Raw genomic sequence first — 27,071 nt, 5'->3', positions numbered from 1 at the left:
CCGCCCCGCGGCGCTGCCGCCGCCGCCGCCGCGGCCGCCGGGGCGCCCCGCGCAGCCCCGCCGCGCTATAAGTGCGGGCGCGGGGCGCGGCGGCCGCCGAAGATGCGCTGGCAGCCGGGGCTGCGCGGCGCCCGACCGCGGCCGCCCCGCGCCGGGGAGCGGGAGCAGCGGCAGCAGCAGAAGAAGGAGGAAGAAGAGGAAGGAGGAGACGGCGGTGGCGCGGGGCGGCCGCGGCCATGAGCTGCTCGGACGTGGCCATGCAGCAGCCCGGCGCGGCGGCGTGCGGGGCGCCCCGCTATCTGGCCGCGCCCGCGCAGGTGAGCCGCGCTGAGGGCAGGGCTGGGAGGTGCGGGGTTTTTTTGGGGAGGCCCTCCCTCAGCGGGTGCATGGCGCATCGCTGGCTGCCCTGGGCGGAGACCTCCGCTCCGGCCAGCCCGCGATGCGCTCCGCAGCCCCCGGCCTGATTTGGAGATGCGGGGAGCTGCTGAGGGTGCCCCGGAGCAGCGGAGCCTGGTAAGAGCTTTCCTAACCAGAAAAAGGCATTTCCCCCTCCAAATTCTTGCATCTGGCGGGTGGATGTTGGATCGCTCAGCTGCTGGGGCAGGAGGGAAAAGTTATTTCCTTACTCCTCTCTACTTCTGTCCGCCTTCCGTGCTGGGTCTCCCTTCTCGCCGCGTTTGCGGGCACGGAGCGGCGCCTTAGCCCGGCCCGGCCCGGCTCGGCTCGGTCCGCGGGCGCGCACAGCGGCGGAACGCGCGCCGCTCCCCGCGGACGGGGCGCGCCGCACCGCCGCTCATCCCCTGAAAGATCGTCGGCGATGAGTTTCCACCAGCTGAATTTGGTGATCAGATGTTGTGTTTTTTCTTTTTTCTTTTTTTTTTTTTTTTCTAAGTGAATCAGGAAATTCTTATCGGGCTGACAGCATTTTTAGACTATGCAGTGCGTGGGTGAAGTGGGACTAATATTGACTTGGCCCTAATGTAGTCATCTGAGAATACATTTTTTGGTTGTTGCTGCATTCCATAAGGTTTTATCATTATTATCCATGAAGATTGTTTTCTCCGTACATGGGAAGTGACCCCTAGTATCAACTTGCCTGGGAGACACGAGTATGGGCTAAAACATTAAAATTCCGATCGTCTGTTGCTGATTTTTTTTCTTTTTTGTTGGGAGACGGAGCCCGTTTGCAAAAATGATACCCCAGTGAACTTGTCCAGGTTGCTCATGTTCACTCTAAGCTCGAGCTCTGGAAAACTTGTGAGTTCTGCTTCTTGCAGAGTGCCTTTGCTATTATTTCTTCTCTCATCTTGCTCAGAGCTTGCAAATCTTCCATCTGTGCAGTGATTTTACTTAGGAAGTTTGTATTTGGGTATCTGGAGGTCCAGTTCACAGCCTGTGTGCTTTGGAGGGAAAATGAATAGATAAAAACGAATAGCCTGATTCTCTGACTGAGAGACCTAGAAGTAGAAAACAGCAGTTGAAACTCTGCTGAACTTCCTGACATTTAAGTCTGGAAGTGGATGTCTGTATTTCTCTTCCAGAACTGTAGAACACTTAGTATGGGGAAATCTATTAAATGACTGTGTCACGTTCAAGTGCTGTGCTTTTTATTTTTAAGCAGAGGTATGAAATTTCTTCTTCCAAAAGCAGGTCCATGTATAAAATATTCTAGGGGCACCCTAATGATCACTGAAGTTTCTTAAAATTTTATTTTAAAAAGGCTGAATTCTTGGGGGTTATGCTGTTTAAGCAAGGCAAGAAACATAGATAGCTCTGATAAGCCAGTGCTGGTCCTGAGCTGGCCATATATCACATTTCCACCTAAAAGCTTTCTAAACATGGCTATGATGAATCCTGGTTGCACTGGTTTTCCTGACACACTTGTAGCTGAATGGTCTTCACAAGCTGCTCGGATGCCGGACTGAAAAGCCAAGCTGTTGTTGCTGAAGAAAGTGTTGCACCCTCTACTTCTAACAGCTGCTAACTTTAGAGTGGTTTGTGTATTTTCTCTGAATCCAATGTTTTCTAAATTTAAAAAAAAAAAAAGTAAACACAAAATGAGCTCCTCAAGCATCAAGATTTATTGTTTGGTGAACAAGTGACATTTTGCAAGTCTCTGTTCCTTCAGAATTGTCCTGTCAGAGATGCTTAATCAACTGGTAGAGAACGTAACAAAAAAAGATGAAGAATCTGTTGCCAGGTTTTTGGTTCTTACACATGTGTTCAACATGTAGAACGCTCTTGCACACTCTGTGAGGATGATGACCATATTAAAGAATGTTCCTCTTTGCTGGAATTAAAACTGTGGTTTAAAAATAACAGTGAGGGAAGATGAATTAGTGGGATACCTTAAAAATAAGTCTCTGTGTTGGAGATGATAAAACGGAGCTCACCCTTAAAATATCCGAGGACTCCACCAAGGCATTTTTCAGTGGTATTGTACTACTCTGGTGTCTTTCAGTTTGTTTTCTGAGAGAGAAGGCTCTTCCATCCTCTGCTGCTGTTGGCTTTCCTTTTCTTCTCATGGCAAGGAGGTGTATGTGTGTCACTCTAACTAAAGCCTGTGCATCTCCATTGCAGGTATTTGTAGTAAAGCCATCTCAAATGTGTAATTGGTTGTGCCTTGGACATCAGTTTTGTATGCTTTAAAGAGCAAACAGCTGTGGGGCTCGTGTCTGGGCTCTGGGATCTCTTTGGAGAGCCAAACCCATCGTGTTTCTTTGGGTCAGCAGCAGTGCCTGCAGCAGGACAAAGTGGGTTCTAATGCTTGTCTCCTTTTTTATTTTTTATTTTTAATGGGAAATCTCAGACTGCTTTTAAATGGTGCACCTGGGTTGTGCAGAAGTGTTGTAGCTTTAGGGGGTGGTCCATCGTGCCTTTTTAAAGTTTCCCCACACTAAAGTTATTCCCGCATTTCTGTGTCTGTGTTTTTTCCGCCCTTAAAATCAGCACGGGATTGATTTTTGCCTTGCACAGAAAGGCAGAATTTCTGGAAATGTGGCTTTCACCCATCCTTAGCCAGGAAAGGACTTACTGGCAAATTGATTTAGATGGGATTTTTTTTTTTCCTTTTTAAAGCTCTTAGTGGACTGAAGCCTGAATTCCTCTTGAATGTTAATGGGAGCGGAGGCTTAGCACCTTAGCTCTTTGAGATTGCTCAAGTCCAGGGTGCTTGCTGGAGGGAAGTAAGTGAAACACAGATATGCACATGCTCATATGGTGCCAGAATGAACTGATGGAAATGGGGTGTGGCCCTGATTTTACAGATAAATCGGGATTTCCGTGCTCCTTTGCCGAAAGACGGAGCGAGCGTGTGCCGGTGTTAGGATCCGAACGTGTTGCTGTGTCTGGTGGGGAGTGTGCAGGCGTCAGGGTGAAACCCTGCAGAGTGGCACCATTAAAATGCTCTTTGCTGTCCACTCTGCTGAGGGGCTGTGCAGCTGGAACCGTGAGTTTTGGCTTTCCTGTGGGCTGGGTGAGGGATGGGTGTAACGGGATTCGGAGAGGCTGCGGGAACACGTAATTGGAGCAGAATCCCACCGTGTTCCCGGCACACAGGGATGGCCTGTCCTGTCACTACAGGCTGGGCACAGCAGGCTGCAGGGCTGAGGCTCAGGTAGGGCTCAGCCAGGCTCACTAACACACCACCTTTGGAAGGGGAACTTACAGTAAATGGTAGGTTTGGAATTTCTCCATGGTATGTAGAAGCAAGCCAACATCCAAGCCGAAACTGTCCTTGCTAAATCCAGTCTTGCATAAGGAGTTGTGATATGCTCAAGTCAGACTTTCTGCTGGCAGTGCTTAGACAGGCTTTGTCCAGATAAGGCCTTGTCTTCATTAGCAATTTAGGTCACTAACTGGGCTCTTCCTTCCAAACTGACAGAGTTGCAGACAAGGACAGGTCACATTTGATACTGTGTCAGCTGGCTGTGGCTAAACCCCAATTCACATACTGTAGCTTTTTTTTTCAGTGAAATTCTTTGCACCATGTGTCCCCAGCTTTTGAGGATGGGCTTGTTATACTGCTTATGCTGCATGGCAGTCTGCAGTGTCTAATGGCAGGTAACAGCAGAGCATGGCTTCACATCCAAGTTTTGCAGTTCAGATTCTTTCTCAGGGCTATTCCTTTGCTGTTTGCTCTACTGACTTCTCTGGAAGCTGTATAACCTATATAACTCATCTGCTCTCACATTCACAGGGTGTCCAACCTGGGTTAGGTCCTGCCCTATGTGTGAGGTTTTGTTGGTTGGTTTTGTTTGCTTCAATCCCACGAGACATCACTGATTTTAAAAGTTTGGCTTGCTTTACTCTGTCATTCTGACTGGGACCAAATTCTACTTGATCTTCGTCTAGCTACATAAAATTAGATTTAGGGTACATCTCTGTTTACATGTACAGCAAAAGGTGTATAAATTCATTATTTTTTCATCACCTCCCTCCATCAGCAGAGCACAGCAAGACCTCCAGGCTCTCTACCTCTACAAATCCAGTGGCTCAGCTGAAAACAAGCTCTCACCTTGCTCATTTATGTGGGTAGAGGTTATTGTTTCATGTTTTTAGGGCAGTGCCACAAACACATCTTTCAGGCCCAGCATTCAATGTCCCGATTGCTTGGAATTGTCTCCTTCCTTGAATACTTTCTGTGTTATCAGGAGGAGCCTGCTTGGCAGACAGCTCCACAAATGGAGGGCTGTCTGAGGATTTGCCTCGAGTTTGTTGCTGGAATTCCTTCTCAGAAGCTTATGTCAAGTGACAGCCTTTTTCTCAGGGTAGGGTCATATAGTGTTTCCTCAGCGTAGTTGTTCTTTATTTTTGGTTCCTGTTCTTTTTCTCATAATGGAAAATCTGTAACAGGTGGCCACAGGCACACCAGACTTTCATGCTTGGGAGCATAAAGGACCATATGCTGTATGGTGGCATGTATGGAGATAATAAATTGTAGGAAAAGGCAACCAGTTTATGTGAAAAGTAAGAGCTGGCCTGAATTTTCGATTAAACTTGGCTGAAGTAAAACCTTCTCTGCTCTCAAAGTATGGTTGTTTTTATGTTGTTGTTTTGCTGGCTACTAACTGGTTTCTGCTGGAAGTGAATTTTTTTGGATTTGCAAAGAGGAATGTTCTGACATTTTTACCAGACACTCTGGGTGAGACCCGGGACCCTTGAAGTCACTTGGACTTTTGCCACAGGCTTTAATGTGGCCAACATTTCGCTGCATGAGAACAGTTTTGCTTGGTTCTGGGTAGGGTATGTCATAAAATAACAGGAATCTTCAAGGCAAGGATTTTGTGTGAGATTTTGGACAAAATGTTTTCTTGTTTTCTAATTTTTTCTTCTTTTCTTGCTCAAAAAGACAGGATTATGATTGTTTAGAATAAACTTCCTTTTTAATAGTCCCATATCAGCAGTGATATGATGTTGGCCTTCAGTTTCCTTCTGTTGTACAATTTGAAGTGAAAGGCTTAAATTTTCTTTGGAATTGCTTGTTTGTGAATATATGAAATAAAAATAATGTTGGTTGAAGCTGAATTCAGACTGGGCTGTACAGCTCAATTTATCCAGAGATCGTGCTGTTTCAGCCATGAACTGGGGTCTGTTATCTAAGGTATATAGACACTGGATTTCCCTGTTTTCCACTTAAATTATATATTCTGAATTTAAATTCTGTATCCTGTGTCTTGGCCAAGAGAAGATTTTGGGTGCTTGTTTTGTTTTTCAGAGGCTGTTTAACATCAGTCTCTAGTGTAAGGAAGGGAGAGGTGTATTTCATTAATATATTAAAGTACTGAACCTTGACCAGAGATAACACTGTGTTTGGTCAGAAACACTTTGTAAAGCTCTTACATATGGAATTGGCTGCTAAAATATATGCTTGAACTGTTCAAATGAAAAAGTACAAGTTAAACTGGGCTAGCTGAGGTTAGTGACCACAAACCTACCCTGGTGTTTGTGGGTTTTTTTGTTTTTGTTCCCTCACACCCCATGATTGTGGGACAAATTCGTTTCGCAGCTGATGGTCTTGCATAGTTTTCCACTCACACAACTGCAGTCAAAAATACTGCGAGAAGGTTACTGTTAAGGTCAGAACAAAAATTAGGGAATTTATATGCAAACAGAGTATTTTAGGTGAGTTTGGGGGGAAAAAAAACCCCTCACATTGTCAAAGGATATATACAGTGTAAAGAATGTATTTACATTGCATACAAGGAAAACTTGTTGAATAGCTTTCTCTCACTGTAGTGTCTCACTTAAAGAGTTTTGCAATTACAGGCTCATAATTTCTTCCTGAAATGCAAATTAATTAGATCTGTGTCTGATCATGGGCTTGCTGTTTTGAAAAATCTTTTTATTTAGAACTCTCATCCTTTGGTGCAAACCACAACTTAGTACTGTACATAATCAATTCACACACAAGGCCTTGTTCTTCTCCATCAGTCCAACTATTCTTTTTTGCATTAGAATTTTTTTTTTTACATTAAATAAAAAGTCAGATTTGGAGTTTTTGAAAGGAGCAAGTGCTCAGAGCATCTTGTAATGACTGTCCGTGGACTGGAGGGGAGGGAAGAGAGTTGAAATGGAAAACGAATTAGATTCTTAAGCTGTGGAAGGGGGAACATTCCTGCGCAGAGAAGCCACTCTGGAGATAAGTTTTAATTTCCTGAGCTCCAGTGCCTGTATAGGAACATTGGAAGACTTCCTTCCTGATCGCCAAGTCAAGCCAGGGGCTGTGTTAGCGGTGTGTGTCTGTCTGTAATTGCGTGCTTGTGTCTGCATCTGCATGACTGCAGCGTCAGTGCCAGCACCTGTAGGGATGGGAGTCAGCTCTGAACCTCTGCTGCCTCCGTTCGGGGTCTGGCATGTCGGGATTTCTCTAGAGGATCTCTCTCATACTTTGTCTCTACTTAGAAAAAAAAGCCTAAGAGAAACCGAAAATGAGAAAAGCACCCTCCCCAGCCACTTGTCCTGCATTTTTAAGAGGATCTGGGTTGTGGTACAGCTTCAGGAATGGCCAAGTTGCCGAGGTGGATGCGTTGCAGGTTTCCAGTGCACGTGTCTCCTGTATGTGCAGTGTTGCTGGAACTGTTTTTGTCTTACTGAGGTCTCAGGGGTCTGTGATTACTCAGGCAATACCATGAAGTTCAATTTGAGTGATATCCTAGTAAGCATTTGGGAAACAAATATTAGGAGAACTTTCCTGAGATGTTTGTTTGTTTACAGAAGGCACGAAGCACTTCCAGAAAAAGCATAGGTTACCCCAAATTCTGCTTTTTCAAAAATATGCTTACAGCCTCAGACTGTTTCGTTTTAGCAGTTCTAGTTTTACTAGAGACTGCTTTATTTTGCTGTTTCTGTATTTTTATTTTATTTACTTTTATAAGTGAATCCCAGCGGTTCTCCCAAAAGTCTAATATTGTGCTAAACTGAGCCACAGTATAACTTACTTTGTGAAGCACAGATTTATTGGAAATCCAGGCCATTGCATGGTTATCCCCAGCTGAAATAAAATTGCATGTGTCCCAAACTGCAGTTTGTGCAACAGCATCTGAATTAATGGTGTCACTGAGCTGCTTCACATTTATCAGTTAACCCATTGGAATGTCAGATACGTTGCTTAAGTTGCCGTGAGCTTTAAGTGTAGTAGGTTTTAATTCCACTTGTCAATAGCTCTTTCTTACAGTTATTTTTTAAAATAACCATTCATAATTAACACTTTGCCCCAGAGCATTTATTTTGTACTGCAGTGAGAGAATTTGTGTCAGATTGTATGATTTTAGAAAGCACTGAATTTAAATGTACTGATGGTACACAAAGTCAGAAAATTACTTTCGATTATTTCTAAATTGTACAAGCACATTTATTGTAAAAATGAAACTTTATAGAGTGTGTAGTTGTTTGACTTTTTCTACACAACTATTTCAGAAAAAGGGTAAAAAAGCCATAAACTTAAAGAGATTCTGATGGCGCTAGAGTGTTGCCAAGCAAGCCATTAAAGATAAGTCAAACTGTAATTCTATAGGAATGCTATGAAATAGTTCTGCATATGGACTGTAGTTGTTTTTGGGTTCCTGAAAGTGCTTGTGTGTAAAGTCAGCTGTGGAAATGGCTGGCTAGCTAAAAGCTATGATTCCTGCAGCTTGACTATTGCGGGGAGAGATTTTTTTCCCTGTGAAAACAGTTGTAAAGTGGAACATCTGAAAAATATGTTCCATGCAAAATGGATCTTCACACACATTTATTTTGACATTTAGGTTTGATTTGAGAGAGAGAGGGAGAATATTCTGAAATAGCCATTCACAGATGGCTTGTGAGGGTTTTAGTTTTTTATGTGCTTCTCTGTGTTTTTGGTTTGGGGTGGATTTTTCCGCATATGTTTGCGGACTTGTCAATCCCCCTCTTCCCCCAGATCACATGTTTAATTTTTTATGACTTGAATTTTTTTTCCCTTTTCCCAAAAGCGGGTGTTAAAAAAAAAAAAAAAGAAAAAAGGAAAGAAGCCCTTTCCACCCCAACCTCACAACAACAACAAACCACCCCATACCAACCAAAAAACCAAGCTCTCAAACCCCTGACCAGCCCCCAGTCACCACCCCAAGCTATAACTTCCTGTGATAAAAATTCTGTCGTCAGTGAGTGAAAATTTATGCATTTTGTGGATTTTGGTGATACAGTAGAAAATTTCTCAGGAAGCAGGAAACTCTCCCACCTTTACAGCTTCAGCAGTAAGTGTGGGGAACCCAGAGGGCTCAGCTAGAGGAGTGTGCCCAGAGAAACCTGGTGCTTGCCCAGCTGGATGTTGAAATGCACATGCTGTGTATCTGGCCACTCTTCCGCGGGGCTGGGCTTGACCTCTGCAGCCTTTATTGATGGAATATCCTCCCCAGGTGGGAGTCAGGAGGGAGTTGTTAGAGCCTGTCTGCTTTCTTTTGAAAGTATTGAGTGAAAGCTGGTGCTGATAAATTGTGGCTGTGAAACATGCCTGAGAAGCAGGTCCATCTGTGTGAGAGGAATAGAGACTCTTAAGTGGGTGCTGGTATTCTCTTCTTTGTGAAATGAGAGTGTGAAGTATCCAGGTAGTGCAAATTTATTTACAAAATGAGTAATCTGTGTATTCAGTTATTTTTGTTAAGGAAACTATATGTTGAGCTTCTGCTGAATACCATCACTGATGCATCTCTTGTTTGTGTTGTTTCTAATCCCAGAAGAAGTTAGCTGTGTACAACAAGATGCAGGAGTCTCTGGAAGTGAGCCTTCCCAGCAAGCAAGAGGAGGATGAGAAGGACCAGCCTGCCGAGATGGAGTACCTGAACTCTCGCTGCGTGCTGTTCACTTACTTCCAGGGGGACATTGGTGCAGTGGTGGATGAACACTTCTCCCGAGCTTTGAGCCAAGCCAGTAGCTTCAATTCAGAGACTGCCCTTTCCAAGAGCAAGGCAGGGCTGAATCCTCTGTGGAGAGGTAAGAGGGGCAGGAACTCGCTCTCTGTGGCGTGGCTTACTCGGGATGCGTTGCATTGCCCATGAAATTCTGCTGCTCTGTGGAAGTGGAAGAATCCCCCTCAAATCTCCAAGAGCTGAGGAGCTTCTTGGGTTGAGTGATCTGAGGTGTTAAAGGGGAGAGAGCAGCCAAAGGCATGAAAGGAGCAGGCATCTCCAGCTCCTGCCATATCCTGTCTCTGCCAAGGGCTGGGAGGGAGAGGGCTTCACAAACGTCTGCTGCAAGGTTGGAGGCTTTATTTTTTTTAGCTCCAAGTGTGAAACTTGGCCTGTGAGGCAAGAGCAAAGCTGTTTGGGGTGCTGGCCTTGGATGTGAAGGAAACCTATGCAGCCTTCTCGAGTGGCTTTGCCAGGTGATCAGGATTTGTCCACGGCTGCTTTCCAGGCGGGGAGGAGCCAGCGCAGGATGGAGTGGGCTGGGGGGCAAGCCCTGGCTCCTGTGGCTGCAGCCACGGGGTGTTTTCCTTTGCAGCCTGCTTGTGGGAGAGACACAGATGATGTTATGGCTTGCTGGGTGTAAAATGGCCATGACATTACTCTGCCACCACGCAGGGAGCAGAAATGTGGTAGGTTCTGCGAGGCATTTACTCGCTGTCCTAACACAGTGAGTAACAACGCTGTCTTCTTGTTATGCACGTAAATGCTTAAATACTTTATATGTATTGGTGTGACAAGAAGCAGAACTTGCCAGAGACAACTAGGTAGCCCTTGCAGACAAGACTTCCAAATTGGAAAAAGCGTGGCAATAAGATGCTGTTTCCATTTTGTTGGATGTGCCAGTCTGGGTGTTTTTTAAAATCCCCACAGCTGCATTGTTTCTGATCACATCCTTACGTGGACTGGCAGAGGGGTGCAGCCTAAGCAAATGAGTAATGGTGAGCAATGGCCTTACAGTGGGTTGATGAGAGAGGTACTGGTGGGATCTGAGCGGGAGCAGTGGTGTTCCTAATCAGTGATGTGGAGGTGAGACTGCACTGATGATAGCCACAGATATTTAAGAGAGATGGGATATTTGGAAACAACTGTGAAGAGAAAAATAGCACAGAAGAACTTGCTTTCCAGAAGGATGATGACAAATCCGAGGAAGTTTAAGCAAAGGTCAGCACAAGTGGCTGGGGAGCTGGAGGAATTTATGGCTTGAGCTGGGACCATTAGCGTTAATGGGAAATTTTCCGTTGACTCGACTGAGAGCAGGATTGAACCTATACTTACTAAAAAGGAGACTGGAGCGTTTATAAATGGCCCAGACAGGCTATAAATGTTTTAGCAACAGGATCAAGGCAGTCCTCAGAGACCCCATGCCCACAGCAAGCCCTCTTCAGTGAGCCTGGGGATGTTCCGTGGGTGCGGTCGCGTGTCTTCCCTTTGACCTCAGACATACCCTGTTGTTTTTCCCTGTCCCCCGCTGTGGTTTCACAGCCATCCCCAGAGGGCTCTGAGTGGCCTGGTGTGAGGATTCTCCAGCCATGCTGCCCCCTGACCCCGTGTGCCCCATGCCCTCAGTGGGGAATGGAGGTCGGCATGTCCTGAACATCTTCTGGGAATAGAGTAAGGAGATAGCCCTGTGCCATCCCTGCACCTGCTGGAGGGGCATGGAGATCCCTGGGGAGGCTCCCAGGAGCTGACAGCATTTGCTGCTCCAGAGGAGAGAAGCTGACAGGAGCTTTTGTCAGCCCCAAATGGGTTTCTGAAATATTCCTGCTTGAAAGCAAGGTGGAAGGAGCAACACTGCCAGCTTGGTCTTCTGGTTTATGCACAATATCAGAGATGCTCAGTTCCAGCACATGAATGTGAGCTTGTGTCCCATTACCTAAAGAAGTTAAATTACCATTAGCTTGAGGTTCTTCCATAAATAACCTTCATGGGTAGTCAGAATTGCTGTCAATTTCTTACTCAGAGATAAGCTAGAAAGTATTTCATTTTGCAGTAGCTGTTTTGGGAGATGCAGGTTTCAGTGGAAAGTGTGTGAGCATGAACTGGCTCCCCAGCTCGCTGCATTTTCTCCTTTATCTATAAGAAAGGAGGGATTAGCAATGTTTTTGACTTTTTTTTCATAATTTTTTGTTTTCTTATTTATTTTTAAGGTGTTCTGATAAAAATGCAAACTCTGGTTTTATCATTAAGGTGATATTGCAGGGGGGTTTTTGCTTGTTTTGAGGAGGGATTTTGCTTATATATAAAAACGGAACCTGTTGTTCTGAAAAGAGCAATTTTTTATCATTTGCATGTTGATCAGGTTGGGCTAAAATTATTTTGAAAACTGATTTTTTATAAAACACAGTTCTATATGACAGGCTTCAGTAATGTGAATATTGAATTTTAGGTGTAGCTGCCTGAATTCTTGTGCTGGTGCTAATGATACCTTGACACTAATATTACTTTAATGGTATTTTTATCAACATGTTTTTCCTTGCTGAAAGTGTTGGGTTGTTTTTCTATCTTACTTTCTTTCCTCTTGCCTTAAGTGAGAGCTGATGTTGTGCTACAGAAAGCTCCATGTGTTGTCTCCTTTCCAGTGTGTGCACTTCTGGTGTGTTTTCAGTGTGTGCTGTGAACATTTGGGTTGGCCACCGTGAACATTTGCATCAGCCACAGCTCTGTGGTCCCTGGGATGCTGCCTTGTCCCTGCTTCCCTGTGTTTGGAGTAGGAAATTGTGGTGACTGTAGTATCTTTCTTGGCAGTATTTGTTAAATGACTCCTGAAAGGCCATGGAAGCAGAGAGATTTTTGAATTTTTATTTTTCTCTTTCTCAAGAGCAGTGTGGACGTGGCTGTTTCTCCATGTTCCATAGAGGCCAGGTATCCCTGGGCACTCGGGGCGGGTGAAATTTTCCTGCATGTTTATGTGACATATAAACTGAGCCTGTATGTGACATGGGCTGAGGCTTTGTGTCCAGTGGCAGGACTGACCTTTCCCGGTGAGAATGGCCACACTCAGTGGTGCCAGGGGGTGCTGGCCCCTGGCAGTGTCAGGCAGCAGTGATGGCTTTGTGAAACCTGCACAGGTTTGAAAAATGGAGGTGACCAAACCTGTTTGCTGTGGCCTGGACCTCCTGCATGACTGGTGAAGCCGAGCTGTTATGCAATCTGGGATGAATTCACGTTGGCAGATTCTGTGGCTTAAAGTGCTCTCTCCTGTTACTAAAGCTGTCCTGCAGATACTTTGTGGTTTTCTGTGCTTTTTTGAAGTGCAGGGCTTTGGATTTAGGGCTTTTCCATGCAGATAACAGCCAGATAGTTTTCAAAAACTCAATTACAGAGGTTAATTTTCCAGAATACTGGCAGAGCATTGTCAGGCTATGCTCTTCTGTTAAGTAGTGTGGAAAACAACAGACTGGACATGAAGTTTGCTCTTTTTTTTTTTTTTGTATCAGCCCTGCTGCCAACAGCACAATCCATACATACTCTCCATCTCAGTGTAATCCCTTTTTACAAGGAATGGTTTACAAACAAGGAACAATACCAATTTTGGAGGAGTGCTGAGGCTTCTGTAATATGCTTGAAGCTCTCTGTAGTCTTCAAGCATGAATTGCAATAAAAATACATTGCTAAAAGCAGCCCAGCCTTTTGAAGAAACCCATGGAGTGCAGCTTGCCAGATAAGTTTGCAGCCTCTGAAGCATTTTGGCACGAAGCATCCACAACGTTTGTCCGTGGTATGTTTGCAAAGTTTGTTTCCAATATCGGAAGTTAATCAGACTCAAAAAACTGCCTAAATCAAAGCCAACTGATGTGTGGAAAAATTTCTATGATTTTAATGGATTTTCAAACAGAGACACGAGTGTCCTAGTGATGCAGTCAGAAAACACTTTCAAGTTTTTTGCTTGCAAAATATTTTTGTATAAGCAAAGTTCAGAGGCAGGAGTGTTTGAAGAATCTGTTCATTCTCAATCATGTCTTCACCCAAGTCTCATTCCAGCTGCTTATTAAACAAAGCAAAACAAAAGGTGATTTAAAAAAAAAATAGTACTTTTGTAAAAGTTATGAGGAACAGAGGATTCCTCGCCTCATCAAATACTAAACTGCCCTGGCTTTATTCCTCCATAGGCTGTTTTTATGACTCTTCTTTCATCAGAGGTGAAGTTCTGTATTTTTATGTTTCCATCTTTGACCAAAAAAAAAAGTCCTATTAGAGCTGAGAAATATTGCATGAAGCAGTACTTTCTAGCATGAGCTGGCAAGAGGATTGTGAGACTGGAGAAGCCAAGACTTTGCTGCACATCAAAAACACTAACTGCTCCTTCAAAAGAGGAATTTTTAGAATGTGATTTCATAATGTAGAGGTATTGGAATCCATTTAAATATAGTCTGAGCCGTAGCTGTAAGAAGCAGCAAGTCTTTTAGTTCTGACAAAAACCTTTTTGAGCTACATAGATGGTTCTGCTTGTAGGATCCTATTGAGTAGAGGGCATCATGATATATTCTATAAAGGAATAACATAAGCTGTGTTAGATATGACCTTTATCCCATCAAAGCATGCAATTAGTTTGAGAAAATCAGGTATTCTTTTAGCCAAATGTTTCCTGTTGTGCAGTGTGAGCTGGTTCTCTTTCCTCTGCAGCATTTGCAGCCACAGCAGCTGCCTTTCCAAATGATGTGCTCTAGTCTGGCCAGGAGTTAGCATCTGCTCACAATTTCTGTACCAAGATCCTGAGAGGGCTCTGACTCTACAACCTGAAGAAGAAAAATCTTCTTGAGGGGAGAATCTTATGTATGTGAAAACCTGATGGGAGGGAATGAAGATGGGGGGAGCCAGGCTCCCTTCAGCAATGCTTGCTGACAGAACAGGAGGCAATAGGCCGAGATTAGAAAACAGGAAATTCCATCTGAATACAAGAAAACTTTTTGTTTTGTTGGATTTTTTTAGGCTGGTTGTTGCTTTTGGGGATTTTTTTTTTGAAAGGCTGCAAAAAAAAAATCTGACTTGACATGGTCCTGGACAACTGCTCCACTTGAACAGGGGAATTGGACTAGACAATCTTTGTCACTATAGGACATGAAACAACACGAGCACAAACACAGCTGCTCTCAAGGTGAAAAAAGGGAAGTTTATTTTCTGACTCCAACATTTATAGATTTCCAAAAGTGACAGTGGATTGGAGGGTGACAGTGCCACCTCTCCAATGACACTGGACAAACCAACAGTCCATCGAATTTCTCCTTCTCCATAAAAGAATGCAAAACAACAAGGTATTTACATGAAGCATGTGAGAAAGTTCATTACAAGAATGTAAGCATCAGAAAGCTTAGAAAATCTGAAAAAATCGGAGCGACAAACCTGCCTACCTCAAATGTCCAGTGATTCTGTATTTACTTAGAAAACCTTAAAAAATCAGAGTGACAAATCTTCCTATCTCAAATGTCCAGTGATTCTGTATTTACTTAGAAAACCTTAAAAAATCAGAACGACAAACCTTCCTACCTCAAATGTCCAGTGATTCTGTATTTACTTAGAAAACCTTAAAAAATCAGAGTGACAAATCTTCCTATCTCAAATGTCCAGTGATTCTGTATTTACTTAGAAAATCTTAGAAAATCGGAGCAATGAACCTTCCTACCTCAAATGTCCAGTGATTCTGTGTTTACTTAGAAAACCTTAAAAAATCAGAGTGACCAACCTTCCTACCTCAAATGTCCAGTGATTCTGTGTTTACTTAGAAAATCTTAAAAAATCAGAGCGACAAACCGTCCTACCTCAAATGTCCAGTGATTCTGTATTTACTTAGAAAACCTTAAAAAATCAGAACGACAAACCTTCCTACCTCAAATGTCCAGTGATTCTGTATTTACTTAGAAAATCTGAAAAAATCGGAGCGACAAACCTTCCTACCTCAAATGTCCAGTGATTCTGTATTTACTTAGAAAATCTTAAAAAATCAGAGCGACAAACCTTCCTACCTCAAATGTCCAGTGATTCTGTGTTTACTTAGAAAACCTTAAAAAATCAGAGTGGCCAACCTTCCTACCTCAAGTGTCCAGTGATTCTGTATTTAGTGAGGAAGCTTGAGTTCAGCCAAACTTCAGAGAGCGGCAAATCGTTGTGGGGTTCTTATTCTGGGATGTGTTGATCATTTTGGGGTTTTTATTCTGGGATGTGTCGTTCAGCTTCCTTTCTTTCCTCCCCACCAGAGAGCTCCACGATTTCAAGCCAAAGGAGCGGATTCCCCACCTCCTTCTGGACCAGCTCTTACCAGCCTCCTCCTCCCCCCTGCTTGAGCGGCGTGCACCCCGATTTCCCTGTGACTGCACCAGGCACCTTCCCAGCAGCAGCAGCAGCAGACCCCGGCAGCTGGCCGGGACACGGCCTGCACCAGACTGCCCCAGCCCCTGCCCCGGCCGCCGCCGAGGCCTGGCCCTACCCCTTGGCGTCTCAGGTGAGCCCCTCGTACGCACACATGCACGACGTGTACGTGCACCGCCACCACCCTCACCATGCCCACGTGCACCACCACCACCATCACCATCCTCACCACCATCCCCAGCACCGGGAGCCGCGCTACGGCTCGCTGCTGGTGCCCTCGGTGCGCGCCGCCGCCGCCAGGATCCCCGCGGCCCAGCCCGACGGCGCCAAGGCCGAGCCTGCCGCTGCCGCCGCCGGCGCTACCTCAGCCTGGGCCGGAGCCTTCCACGGAACCGTGGACATCGTGCCCAGCTTTGGGTTTGATACAGGTAAGATGGCTTGGGTTTTGTAATTTTTTAAAATTTTTTTGTAATTTTTGTTGTTGTTGTTGTTGTCATCGTCTGTGACTTGTTTGAGCAGACATGAACTCCCCGCAGTTGAAGCAGGGCTGGCTCTCAACAAGGAGACATCTTCATTGATTAAAGAGCCTCTGATCATGTTTTTATAGACATGCTCTAGCTGAGGGATATCCCAGTTTTTCCAGTCTGTAGGAACAGGTACAAGTGCATGTGAAATGGAGGAGAAAGCACTAAACAAAAACGTGTCCAAATGGTTCCCACACATGTGGGAATCCCTCCTGTAATTGCTGTCAGGGCAGCTCTCCCTGCCTTCTGCTGAGAGACCTTGGTCCCATTCAAGCTAGATGAGTTGTGGAACAATCCACAATTTTTTTTTTGTTCCTTTCTATTTAAATATTGTTGGAAAATGTTAGTTATGCATCCATGAGGAAGTTCTCAGTTTGTTCAGTTAGTTCATATGTGCATCCACCAGTATTTAGCTCCACTGAACTAGCAACTTGAAGTGCATGAGGACTGCATCTTGAGGTGGAACATCTCGGTGTTTCCTTCCAGTTGTCACATGGAGAACAGAGGTGCTGATTGAGCTGAGCTTTCCATCAATCTAAACATCTTTCTATAGGGTGTAGGCAGAGGTGTGTGAATTAAATCCTTTTTACTGCAGAATCTGTAGTCTGAAGTGCAGAGCATGAACTCCATCTGTGTCTGTGAGCTTTGAGTGGCAGTCTCTCGCCTCAGCATCTGAAGCAGTCTGGCAGCCCTCAGGGTTTGAAGTTTCTGGCCATCAGGTGGCTGACAGTTCCCAGTGCATCCATCCTGGAGCTCATGGCCCCCACTGAGGGCTCCTTTTTCCATTTGATATTTATCTCACCAGCAGCAATCCTTGCAGATCAATATTTCTTAAAGACAGTATGTTATCTGATTAAAGAAACACTAGGTTTGTATCTTAGTTCCCTTTTCCTTAAAGTATCTGTTTGTCTCCATTTTTGATAGCTCTCTCTGACTAGTTCAGTGTGTGAGAAGCACTTCTTTGCCTGACTGATTAGTGGGCAGGGAGCAAATAATGGATGTGGAAAAGGGGCTGTTTCTTAAAAATTAAATACTGTGAATCTAATTCAAATCTGTCTCTTCCCTTTAAAGCAACTTGTAACCAGTAATCTCATCTAAATACTACCACTTGCTGTCTTGATGTCAATAAAACTAAGAAAAAACTTATCAGTATTCTTAACAATTTATATATAAATAACATTTCTAGCTAAACACGCAAAACAACAACAATTATATTTTATGCTTTTGGGTACAGAATGCTAAACTAACCAGCCTGGGATCTTGAGCTTTTCCTTTGTGACAAATTCCATAAGGGGAGTGGGCTGTTTTCTCTGAAGCATGAGCAGAGTGTCACTGTCACTGGTGTAAGGGACAAGCCCTCCTGGACCCAGCCCCACCTGCAGGGCCCTGGTATTTGGCTTCACCTTTTGTGGTGGAACAGAGAACTGTGTGAGGAATTGTGAGTCCGGAGAAGCCTCTGCCTGGCTTAGGTACAAGTCCAGCCTAGACTATGAGTTGTTTTTCTCTTTAAGAGCAAGTACCTCTAAAAGGACTGGGCCCTAGCACTGCCTTAGAGAGCAGACACAGCTTTGGCTTGGTGCTGCCTGCTCCTTGTAAAAATCCCTGTGGAGGGGTACAGTTGGGTGCTGATTTTGTCAGGATGCTGATTTGGCAGTGCCTTGCATGTCACTTCTTTCCTCAGTGTGGGAGACAGTGGGAAGGATCTGAGCTGTTCACTTCTGACCCATGCTTGGTTGTGTGCGTTTTAGTCTGAGTTCCTGTGGGGAAAAAGGAAGAGGGGAGATGTGTGACTGGTTTGAAGAAACAGAGAATCTCAGCAGACCATTGTCTCACTAGTTTAGGACTGTTCAAAAGGGCCACAACACTGAAACACAGCAGCAAAACCCTGTTAGGCAGCCCCGGTTTTGGAAACAAGGGTGCAAGCATTGGTACACAGCAGGTAGTGGAAACCTGTGACATTGCAATTATTTGCTCTCTTGCCCTGCACCCTCATCTTTCCCATGCTTTTCACCCTTTGCTGGGAAGGGCAGGAAGGCTGAGCTCCCCTTTCAGCCCTGCCTTTAGCTTGTGCAGTTGAGACAAGTGCTTTGGTTACAGGCACTCGAGGCATGGAGAGAAGAGGGAGCTTAATTGCCTCAGGGTTTTGTGTGCACATCCAGCAGAGTCATCCCAGGGAGAGTGTGGGGAGAGGAGGGGTTGCTCGAGTGCCACATGGAGTCACATCCAGCACTTGTTTCATGTGCACTTCAGGGAAAGCAGATTATACTGGATAAATCTCCACATCACACAGCATTTCATTACATTCAACTCCAATGTCAAAGAGCAATCTCAAGAGAGAGGCTACAAACTCAAGAGCCTGGAAGAGTGAATTGGCTTTTAGTGACATAGAGTGCTTTCTCCAGAGGAGGGTAAGGACATAGTGGCAAGAATATATCAGTTCTGAAAGTGTTTGCTCATATATCCCTGGAGAAAATAACCTGTGGAGCTGTCAATATGTCAGATTCCATGAGCTTCAGGTGATTTATGTTAAAAAAGTTCATTTGGTCTATACCTGGACATTGCCTTTTGGAGTCCTTCACTCACAAACTGATTCTCCCTCTTCTTACCATGGGCCACATTTCTTGTGCTACTGTCACATGGATTGTAGGAACATCTGCAGAATTCCTCATGCAGAATTATGTGGAATGATGGTGTTGGGATCAGGGCAGGCTGGCTGTAATCTTACCCTCTTCCAGCTACATTGTTGCATCTCTGCCCTGCCAAGCCAAATAATCCCTCTCAAGAATGGATGATGCCAAATCACTCCAGAGGTTAAGAGGAGGTTCCCACTGCATGCCCGGTGTAGTTTGGGAATTTATGGCTCAGAACACATTGTGTGGGACATCAGCACAGAGCTGACAAACTATTGATCTGTCTGGCACATCTGTTTGAACTTACATGGTCCCGTTTTAGAGGATGAAGGAGGATTTAGCTACCTGATTGCCGTTAAATGTGGCTTAATCCTCACGTTGTAGGCTGCAAATTAACCCTTTGGGAAGCTTCTGTGTCAGTCCAAGTGCAATTAAAGAAAGTGCTGGTCTGCATCAAGAGCTGTTAAAACCTGCTAGGTTTGTGTCTGCTGGTGTGTAGTGTCTTTCCAAAGTGCACAAGCTACAGTGCTCAATAAAAGAGTACATTTCATGTCAAGCACTGATGTAAACATGTTGGAATAAGCAGAGATTGTTTGGATTTATACCTCAGTTCCTTGTCCTGCTGGTGTGAAGCAAAGCAAGGCTGGGCTGTCCCCAGCTCTGCCTGTGGCTCAGGGCTGCAGCTGTAATGCAGTGTCACCACTAAAGCTTTCTGCTTGTGCCAAAGCCACATCCAGCACTTCAGACCAGGGGCTGGGGAGGGGAATTGTTGTCTCTCAGTGCTGCTGGTGGTTGTGGCCATCACTGCTTCCCTCAGGAGCAGGTGGGAGGTGTCCTGCACCCCAGGTGAGCAGTGGGGTTTGGCCGTGCTGCAGGCAGCCCACGGGAGGACAGCACAGCATCTTGTCTTACCAAGGATATCCTGTCCTGCTGTGGGACACATGTGCTGGAGCAGGCTCCCTGCAGCCCCAGCACACTAAAAGCAGAGCAAGACTTTGGCATGAGTGATGGCTGTAACTCTATTAAAACTGAGGTGTGTGTTCTTCATACTAGAAAGTTACGCACACTGCAGTGAATAACTTCAAATTTAGGTGAATTAATCAGCATCCTTTAGTCCTGGTTTACTGTGGAAAATCCCCCTTTGGAAATGCCTGTCAGTGGCACATGTCGAATTTGGAGTTTGAGGGGCCAATCCAATCCCTTCTGCACATTTGTCTGTGTTCACACACATCCCACAAGTTTGTCACAACTCATTAAATTTGCCTAGATGTTCCCACAGAACCTGCATAATGTTTGTGAGCAATTAGCTCTAAAGTAGGTGGCCCAGGGAAAGGGATTTTGCTGGAGTGGCAGTGCTGGGTCATGCAGTGCAAGTGAGGATTTCCTTGCTGAAGGGAGAGCACTGCAGGTGGGAGCTCTGGGAGAGCAGCCAGCCTTGGATTCTGTGTTAGGACTGCAGATGGCCTTGCCTTGAAGGAGATGGGAATATAATGAGGAGAAGGCATGGAAAGTGTTCCACATTCAGTTCTGTAAATAGGACAACTTTGGTTTTTTGGATTGTTTTCTATTTAGAGACCTTAAATCTCCTTGTTACAGTTATTATGCCTTGCAAAGACACCTGCCTAGGAAGGTGCCTGTTCAGCTTGTTATTCTCTTTCTACCACTTGCTGCTGTCAGGTGGCAGATCTCTTAAACACGTGTGTGTGTGTGTCATTTTTTTCAGCTGCTGGGAGCCATATAACCTGTTCCTCTTCTTAGAGGCTTCCATGGCCTCTGGTGAACTTAAATGGCTTCTTTATGCTCTGAAAGTTTTCTGCTAACTTTTTTGTTTGTTTTTCCTTTTTTTTTGGTGGGGGTCATCTTTGTTTAAAAAAATTGTAAGTAGCAAGGGAAAAATAGTCCCAAATTGTCATCACTATCTTTGAGGGAGCTTTGAAGGGAGCAGCAGTTCGTTATGGCTGTGTATGATGCTGCCAGGGAAACAAATAGCTCTTAAGCAACAAGGAGGCATCTTCATTGAATAAAGAGCCTCTGAACATGTTTTTATAGGCATGCTCTAGCTGAAGGATATCCCAGTTTTTCCAGTCTGAAGAAACAGGTACGAGTGCACACAAAATGGAGCAGAAAGCACTAAACAAGGTTTGGGCACCACAACTGTGGGCTCTGCTTTCCCTTTTTCTTCCCTGCTGGACACACAAGTGTTTGTACCCTGCTTGGGAATCCTCACAAGGATAGAGCCATATGCTCTCATCTTTTATGTGAGGGCTAATTGCTGTGCAGCTCAGCTCTGAAAGGTTGATCATCATTAAATATTTAATTGCTTATAATCTTAAAGCAAGGAGGTAATTGTCAGATCTGAACCCTCCATGCCTGCCTGTAAGTTTTCTGAAAACTTATGGGTCTTCCTTCATATTCAGTGTGTGATTGGATTTTGGAAATGAGATCCATGCCTAGCACGTGGTTAAACATCACATGAACATGGAGCTCTAGTGCTTACAACATCTATGTAGTGCTTACATCACCACTGTTTACATTAGTGGTGAAATTAACCCAAAATTCTTAGCAAGTCAGGTGCCTGGGTACATTGCAAAGCAGAAATGATGACTTGTAGTGGGAAATGTACTTTCATTTCATGGAATGTGATTTACTCCCCTCAAAACATCAAAGGACCGGTTTTAAGTCATTGAGATTTGAGTGCCTTTCTACCTCTGAAAATATGTGCCTGCATCTCTGTCCTTTACTTTCCCTATAAATGAGCAAGAATGCATCTTCTTTGAGACATTTAATCTGCACCTGCCCTTCTATTGTCTGCATTTGAGGTTTATGCCCTCTTAGGTGTGAACAGAGAGATTGGATCCCTCTGGAGCAGAGAAATCCCAGATTATAGTGCAGGTTCCAAGTCTATAATGCTAGAGCCACAGTATAGCACCACATTTATTAGATAGTCCTCACTTTTTTACAAAGGAAAATGTTAGAGGAACTCATAACAAATGCAAGCTGAAAACCATTAATTTTTCCCATGTGGAAGCACTAGCCATTCTTGGCTGGAAATCTTGCACTCTGTAGGTGAAATTATTTGGGATTTTTTGCCTGCTGCAGGAACATTTTCCCTCTCTCCTCTGCGAGGTGAAATACCACAGAAACTGAAATCCTGAAGTGTCCCAGCCATTTTCTAGAGGAGATGGTGTCTGTGGCTGGACCCTGCTGGAAATACTGCTCTGCTGCCTACTGGATAATTGATGCAGACCTTTATGGGGGGTTTGTTCACTCCATGCTATGTTCCACATGAGCTCAAGCCAAGGAAGCGCATGCAGGAATTTTATCACCATTTCTGAAATGCTTGAGCCAGAATCAAACTTCAATATGGTTTAATTTTACCCCTCATAAACCAAAAGGCTTGGAGCAGTAACCCTGTTGCTAACAAGTCCTTTAAACTGTTAAATTGTCATTTGGTGGGGTTTGTTTTTTGTTTTGTTTTGTTTTTTTTTTATTTATTCAAAACTTGTTTTTCTTCAGTTGCTTGGGGAAGGGGAAGAAGAAACCATCTGATTTATTAATCCAATATTTATTGATATTAATTATTTTCTTTTTATTTTATGAAATGTAGGTCTACAGCATCAGGACAAGAGCAAGGAAACTGCTTGGTTCTGAGGTGCAGAGAAATTCAGACCAGCTAGAGCTGGAGTCAGCAGAGCTGGGTGGGTGATACAGCAGTGCTTGACTCCTTCTGCGTGGAGCAAAGGACACACATGAAGATGAAGAGCCAACTGTTCTGGTTTTGCTATTGAGCCTTTTATTTGTAAGGCCGTTTATGGGTCCCACAGAGTTGGAAAAAAAACAGAAACCTAACTTTTCTTTCTTTCCTCATCTGAGCCTGCTGCAGCTGGGCAACCTAACTCCTTTCTGCTCCTTTAACAGTGTTTCGTTTTGTTCAGCTTGATATTTTTATGAACAGTCTCAATAGTCAGGAAAAAAGACTCTCCCTTGACTACAGTGCGCCTTCTTTCAGGAATACAGTATTTTGTAGCTCTTTGTGCATCTATTTTTGTAGAAATACAGAAAGTTTGGGTAAGGATCGATGGGCTATTTTAGGATGACATATTTTTTTAAAAAAAATTGTAAAATTGTTAAGTTCTGTTTAAAGAACTTGCTCTCAGAGAAGCACTGGCAAAAATGTATAAAATGCTATTTTTAGATGTCTGTGATGTGTTTGTGCATTTTGGGTTTTTTTTTGTTTGTTACCTCAAATGTCTATCTTTTCTTTTTAAAGAGCTAAACTCCTTTGTTTCCACATTACTAGATTCTGATGTTTTTGTCCTTTTGTTCTAGCTTAAGCAAGTATAATTCACACCTGAAATTTCAGCCAAATATTTTTTTCCTGGTGTTAGATTGTAGTAAAAGTGGTTTTGTTTTTCTTGCTTCTAAAGGTGGCTTTGTGCTGTGCTGACTGTCAGAATCTTGCAAACACCTTTAGCATAGAGCAAAGCTTGAGGTTACAGCAACTGCATTTCCCACCCATCCATTCTTTCAAAATGGACCAAATACTCTTACATCAGACACGAATATGGGCCTCATCTATGATCCACTGAAGCTGTTGAACACAGTTTTCTGTGGGTTATGGGGCTCATAAATATCAGTAAAATCTTACAGGCAGGACTTTCAGCTAAGCCATTTCAAGGTGGTCACTTACAACATCAATATTCAGGGAAAATGAACAAAAAAAAATAAATCCAGGTTTATAAAAATGTGTGGCTTGTGGAAACAAAAGGTTGTCACAGCAAGGAGAGCACAAGGAGAGCTCCTGTTGCCTTCAGGCTGTGTTTGCCTGGGCTGGGCTCTGCCATGGGGCTTGTGGGACCCCACTGCAGCGCTGCATTTCATACCCAGCTGAGCCTGCATGCACTGGGGCCACGTGGAGCCACAGCCCCTCTGCTTGGGAGCCCCCCTGGCCTGGGCCTTGGCTCTGACTGGGTAATGAAGGCTTTGCTTGGAGCCAGGGTGGGCACCATCAATCCTGGGTGAGGGTGGTGAGGGCGCCGTGCGCCCCTGTGGGTTCGGTCTCTGTGCCCAGCCCTTGGAGGGACTGAGGGGGGCCCGGGGTCAGCACCTGGCTTGTTGGGTCCTGGCTGTGCCTTGGAGATGTTGCCCTTGTGCTCTGTGCACCAGGGTCCCTGTGTAGTATTTCCTAAGGCTCTTACAAAGCATTATGTTTATGTCACCACTGCTCTCAGACATCCCTGTTTGAGAGACACGCTGGCCAACAGGATACAAACACATGGCTGAGATAAGAGTTTAATTTTAAGGCACTGAGCATTGTAAGTGTAGTTTTGTCAGGTGGAAACCACATGGATCTGTGTGTGAAAGGGGAGGGGGGTGTTGGGAAGTGCCTGCCACTCCGAGGTTCCCTGCACTGCTGCTTCCCTCCAGGCTGTTTGAACTTGATCCTACGAGGTGTTGAGCATTCTCCCTTGTCAAGGGAGAGGGCTTGACATGCTGGCACTGGAGGCATTAGAATTATATCACAATTTGGCAAGACCCTTTAGTCTCTACCTTGCTGATTTGAAGTTTGAGACAGTGTATAAATGCTGAATGGACTATGCTTAAATATTGCTTCAAAGTAATAAGGTTGTAGTCTCTGTGTTGGGATGATGAATTAAATGTGGTGGGGTTTTTTTCCTCATCTTTGTAGTCCATCAGTATTTCTTTCTCTCAATAAATTTCACTCTCATGACAGTTCTCTATATTATTGCTGCTCTGGTGGAGCTAGCTCCTCAATTTGCCAATAAATTCATAATGCAGTGGGAAAACTGTATGGGAGGGAATGGAGTCCCAGCTGCCACAGTTCACTTTCTTATCAGGACAGTACAGTTCAGGGAATATCTCAAGAAAAAGAGTTCTGACTAGAAATGTTGATAGTATTAGAAATTCTGAGAGGAAGAAAAATCATAAAAAAATCTTAAGTTTTTTTTTTCCTTTTTTTTTTTTCCTCTTGGACTTGGCAAAAGTGGAAATTAAGGAAGACAGCGTGTCCTCTTTGAACTTCAGGGATGGAGATTTTGGGTGGCAGGGGATGCAAAAGAAAAGACAGCATTTCTTTTTGAGGTGTGTTTGACTTCCTGAAATAGTTTAAAGCCTAACCAGAGCAGTCTGCTCACTGCCTTCCCCTTCACAAGCTCATACTATGGGGGCTTGGTTCCCTATAGATGTCAAAGCAAAACAGGACAGGAACAAAACAGGCCCAGTTTGCACTGGAATTTCTTTCTGGATTGTATCTGAGTTGTTGGTTAGTGGGGATGAAGAAGAGGGGAAGCTGTTGCCTCTTCCCCTCCAGGACTGCTGTTCTGCAGAGTTTCTGCTGCTGAACCTGGGACTGAGCTGGTGGAACTTCTGCAAACTCTGGGTGACAAGTGCCAATAAAAACCTGCTGTTGGCTGTAGCCATCCATGCACCAGTCTGTCAACTCCAAAAGTGAAATAAATTCTTCTTTTCCCCCTAAGTCACTGATTGTCCCCTGTGCTAACAAGTGAGAAAGGAAAAACCAAAGTGTGTAGCAGCAGCCCTGCTTCTACAATTCGAGGGATGGAAAAGGAAAGAAAAAACCAAACCCACCCTTCCCTGTGACAAAGTTTTGAGTTAAATTCAGCAGATTTCCTTCTCTGCCTCTCTGCCCTACACGCACACTCACACACACGCACAGAGGTGCTTATGAGAAGCAGATGCTGCCATGGTTTTGCTCTTGGAAGAGGAGAGGAGCGCTCGCCTGCAGTGGTGGGGGATCGATGGCAGCCAGAAGGAGCAGAAAGGTTGAGCCTGCTCGTGTTTCTGCAGATAGGAAAAAAAAAACAAAAAAGGCCCTTGAAATCAGGTCACAGATAAGTTGTGTGTCTTAATGCATTACCAAAGGAGTTGTTTCATTCTTTTTATGTGTGGTGTGTTCTGATGCTGTCCCAAGAAAGTGGATGATTCATTTTGAGAGGGCTTATAAAACATGTTGTACTCTGTCTCTGTTTCTGGGAGAACATAGGGAAATTATTGTTTTATTTCGAGAAACTCAAAATACTGACCTCTTTAAAGTTGTCCAGGATTTTATTTTATTCCTGTTAATATTGAGAAATCTGACATCAACTTTTAAGTCTTCACTTGAAGACTGGAAGGGTTCAAGTTGTCCACCAGTTTGTCAGAGGCAGATGCCAGTTTTTTCCAATGGCCCACTTCCATCCCAACAAGAAGATGGAATAGTGCAGCCCAGGAGGTTGGAATTTTGGAATTTCTGGATAGCTGAATAAGCTGCACGTGGCAATAGTAAAATGGACTCTGTTCTGATTCCTTCCCTCACCAGCCACACAAGTTGAGGTGTCCTCAGTGAATGACAGTTCTCTCTCAATCATCCACACCTCCATCAAAACATTTGGAGATCAGATCTCTCACCACAGCATGCACAGGGGGAAGGGAATGTCACATTTCCTCCAGGCTGCCCTTAGGATTGCCTTGCCTCACCCAGCCTTTCTGCTTCCAGGCTGTTACATGTCTTGCTGTCCCTCTCCCACAATTCTTCATGTGTATGGATATATTTTTCTACAAGTATATCTATGCACATTCACATGTAGCTATACCTGGTTCCCTCTGTTCCACTCTCGTGCCTCGAATGCATGTCCTTTGGAAATGAAGTGAATGACTTTGTCAAATCTCATCTGAGATGGAAAATGTAGGCATTTTATTGCATCTTATTCTCTGTTAACTCAGGATTGAATTTTTTCCCTACTTGTTAAAAAACCCGAACACAACAAAACACATTAAAAAAGCCCTTTCAAATCACCTGATTTGTATCTAAAAAGATGATAATGAAATCAGCAGTTATGTAGAGAGGTGCAATATGTTGTGTTTCAGCAGACAAGCCTATGTCTGAATATGATTATTTTAATTAATTTCAGGTACAAGCTTTTGCTCCATATCAATGGACCAGCAACATATATATTTCCTTATAATCAATTTAGAAATTGATATTTTTCAAGTGGAATTCTTGGTTTTAGTATGTCAGCTTCTGAGCTTCTAAAGGGTATTTGGATGATTAATATTTTTTGTGTGTGGGTTTTTAAAAAAAGTTGATGCATGTTGTTTGGAACTAAAATCTCATGTAAAGTGGAAAAATATTTAAAAATAAATACTGCTTTTACATATTAGCCCTA

At 44.2% G+C, this 27,071-nt stretch overlaps 1 protein-coding gene across 3 annotated transcripts; it reads left to right on the top strand.

The window, feature by feature from the left end:
* The first annotated feature begins 75 nt into the window (after positions 1-75).
* On the top strand, positions 76-27,071 carry VGLL3 (vestigial like family member 3). 3 transcript variants are annotated; one of them, XM_064727048.1, is made up of 4 exons: positions 76-317; positions 9,201-9,453; positions 15,620-16,159; positions 22,493-27,071. In XM_064727048.1, the coding sequence occupies exons 1-4, from the start codon at positions 237-239 to the stop codon at positions 22,534-22,536; spliced, it is 918 nt and encodes a 305-aa protein (XP_064583118.1). In that variant the 5' UTR covers positions 76-236; the 3' UTR covers positions 22,537-27,071. The 3 variants fall into 3 exon arrangements, with proteins under 3 accessions (XP_064583118.1, XP_064583110.1, XP_064583126.1); XM_064727040.1 differs by having other exon boundaries at positions 9,198-9,453; XM_064727056.1 differs by lacking the exon at positions 76-317 and adding an exon at positions 412-513 and having other exon boundaries at positions 9,198-9,453.

Source organism: Zonotrichia leucophrys, chromosome 1 (assembly GCF_028769735.1).
Source record: "Zonotrichia leucophrys gambelii isolate GWCS_2022_RI chromosome 1, RI_Zleu_2.0, whole genome shotgun sequence".
Lineage (NCBI taxonomy): Eukaryota > Metazoa > Chordata > Aves > Passeriformes > Passerellidae > Zonotrichia > Zonotrichia leucophrys.
The sequence above is the reverse complement of the archived record's forward strand: the minus strand, read 5'-3'. Positions and strand labels throughout refer to the sequence as shown.

What these genes read in the sequence shown, in the direction of transcription:
- VGLL3 (XM_064727040.1), top strand. Translation starts at nt 237, where the DNA reads ATGAGCTGCTCGGACGTGGCCATGCAGCAGCCCGGCGCGGCGGCGTGC. An exon ending in ATCTGGCCGCGCCCGCGCAG is followed by an intron (nt 318 to 9,197) that starts GTGAGCCGCGCT and finishes TTCTAATCCCAG; the next exon opens with AAGAAGTTAGCTGTGTACAA. An exon ending in GCTGAATCCTCTGTGGAGAG is followed by an intron (nt 9,454 to 15,619) that starts GTAAGAGGGGCA and finishes CCTCCCCACCAG; the next exon opens with AGAGCTCCACGATTTCAAGC.